This window comes from Morone saxatilis, unplaced genomic scaffold (assembly GCF_004916995.1).
Source record: "Morone saxatilis isolate NCDOM2014 unplaced genomic scaffold, NCSU_SB_2.0 Contig16, whole genome shotgun sequence".
In the NCBI taxonomy this organism is placed as follows: Eukaryota; Metazoa; Chordata; class Actinopteri; family Moronidae; genus Morone; species Morone saxatilis.
The window spans coordinates 13271818-13273478 of record NW_023339718.1 but is presented as its reverse complement, the minus strand read 5'-3'; the positions used below and the strand labels follow the sequence as shown (position 1 = coordinate 13273478).

The 1661-nt window shown below is 37.1% G+C and overlaps 1 protein-coding gene across 1 annotated transcript in view; it reads right to left on the bottom strand.

The window, feature by feature from the left end:
- The window catches only part of mrps27 (mitochondrial ribosomal protein S27), a 10351-nt gene extending 9716 nt beyond the window's left edge, over nt 1–635 (bottom strand). The window contains 2 exon segments of the mRNA XM_035659124.1: nt 244–321; nt 544–635. Of these exon segments, the coding sequence (XP_035515017.1) occupies nt 244–321; nt 544–616 (151 nt within the window). The 5' untranslated portion in view covers nt 617–635.
- Nucleotides 636–1661: the final 1026 nt, after the last annotated feature.

Genomic DNA, 1661 nt, shown 5'->3' with positions numbered 1-1661 from the left:
ATAAGCAATTTAGAGTCTCCAATTCACCTTTATTTGGACTGGAAATGATATGAACCCTTCTTGCTGTGAGGCAAAGGAATAAATTGTGGAGTAGTGACATTTTGTATGTGGGCTTCCCCTGTATAACGCCCACAGTCTGTCCACGTTGGAGACATTATTATATATTAGATATTAGATATTATTGGCTGGACTGTTCATTAAAGGTCATATGTGAATATTAGCATTACCAGTTTCAAGTCTTACCCAGGTTCTGAGGATCTTTCTCTCTTGCCTCCCACACTTTGGTATCTGTGTAAGCCGCTGAGAGCAACCATCTTCTGGCTGTAAAGACAAACCAGGTCATATAGACACATCACTTTACTTTACATCTCTTAACAACAGCAGACTGTGTGAGGAAGCCTCAGTTCAGCAGGTAGCTAGTTCATGTAGCTACATACGGTTGGCTAACAACATGAACTGGGACATTTAGCTCTTCCCGCCTAAAAAACAGAAGATTAACAAAGAAAGACACTGCAATAAAACCCAGGTGTGAGATGTATTTACCTGACAGAGACGGAGATAAATGTTTAACTTTGACTGCTGCTGTCACACACCGCTTCCATACGAAGGCTGCCATGTTTGGACGATACCATTTCTTACCGGGGCGGGGGTGATGCTCCCTGAACTGACACAGAGGGTTATACCAAAAGTGAGAGCTGTTATAGATGATGGAAAACCTGTATGTTTTTAATTATTCCTTTGCACAGAAAAGGGTACTTTTGCAAACCTTCATAACGTTATAAAAAGGCAAAAATTGGCCAAAATAATTTTTAAACAAATATCTTTTTTTTTTTTAAAACAAAGACCAGCAACAATCATACATACAACTGAGCTTTATGAGCAAACCACAGGTACATCACATGAAATACACTAGTTTTCACCATTAAAAAAAAAAAACAAATCAGCATATTTTACCGATAAACATGAATAAATAAAAATGAATCATAGTCTTTATTTTGCCTAAATCTTTCCAACACAATCTTTCCAGGATACATTTGATGTAAGATACATTTGGATACTAATGCAGTATCTATTTTTTTCTAGAATATAATGATATCATATTTTGAAACTTACATATTAATCTATTGTGATATTCATAATACATAAAAGTGTGTTTGTCATCTTCAAACATTGTTCTTGGACAAAGTTGCTGTCAGATTTATTGCCATCAGTAAATGCGCAAATAATTTGGTTGGCTCAGGTAAATAACTCTGTTGCAGGGGATGTGCTGTGAAATTAAATAAGAGGAGAAATTCCTTCAATATAAAAATATTTTAATTTGAAAAAGAGAGCAGAACACTAGAACAGTACCAATGTTGTGACAATAGAGGGCGCTGTTCTGCTGTTCATTCATAGATGAAACAGACCCAATAAATACACTGAAGTCACTGATGCAGTGCTTCACTTTGCCCTGTGGCACACTGGCACTGCATTTAAAGCCATGAAAAGCCCCAGTGTTAGTTACTCAGCATCATGGATGACTGCTTCCTGAAGCTTGTCAGGACATTAGATTTGTCCAGTCATGTTTAAAAGATTGAAGACAATCCTTAAAATAGTAACACACCCTCAAAATGAAGCAGGCAGGATGATAGCCCAAAATTGGGAGTCGAGCTGTGCAGTTT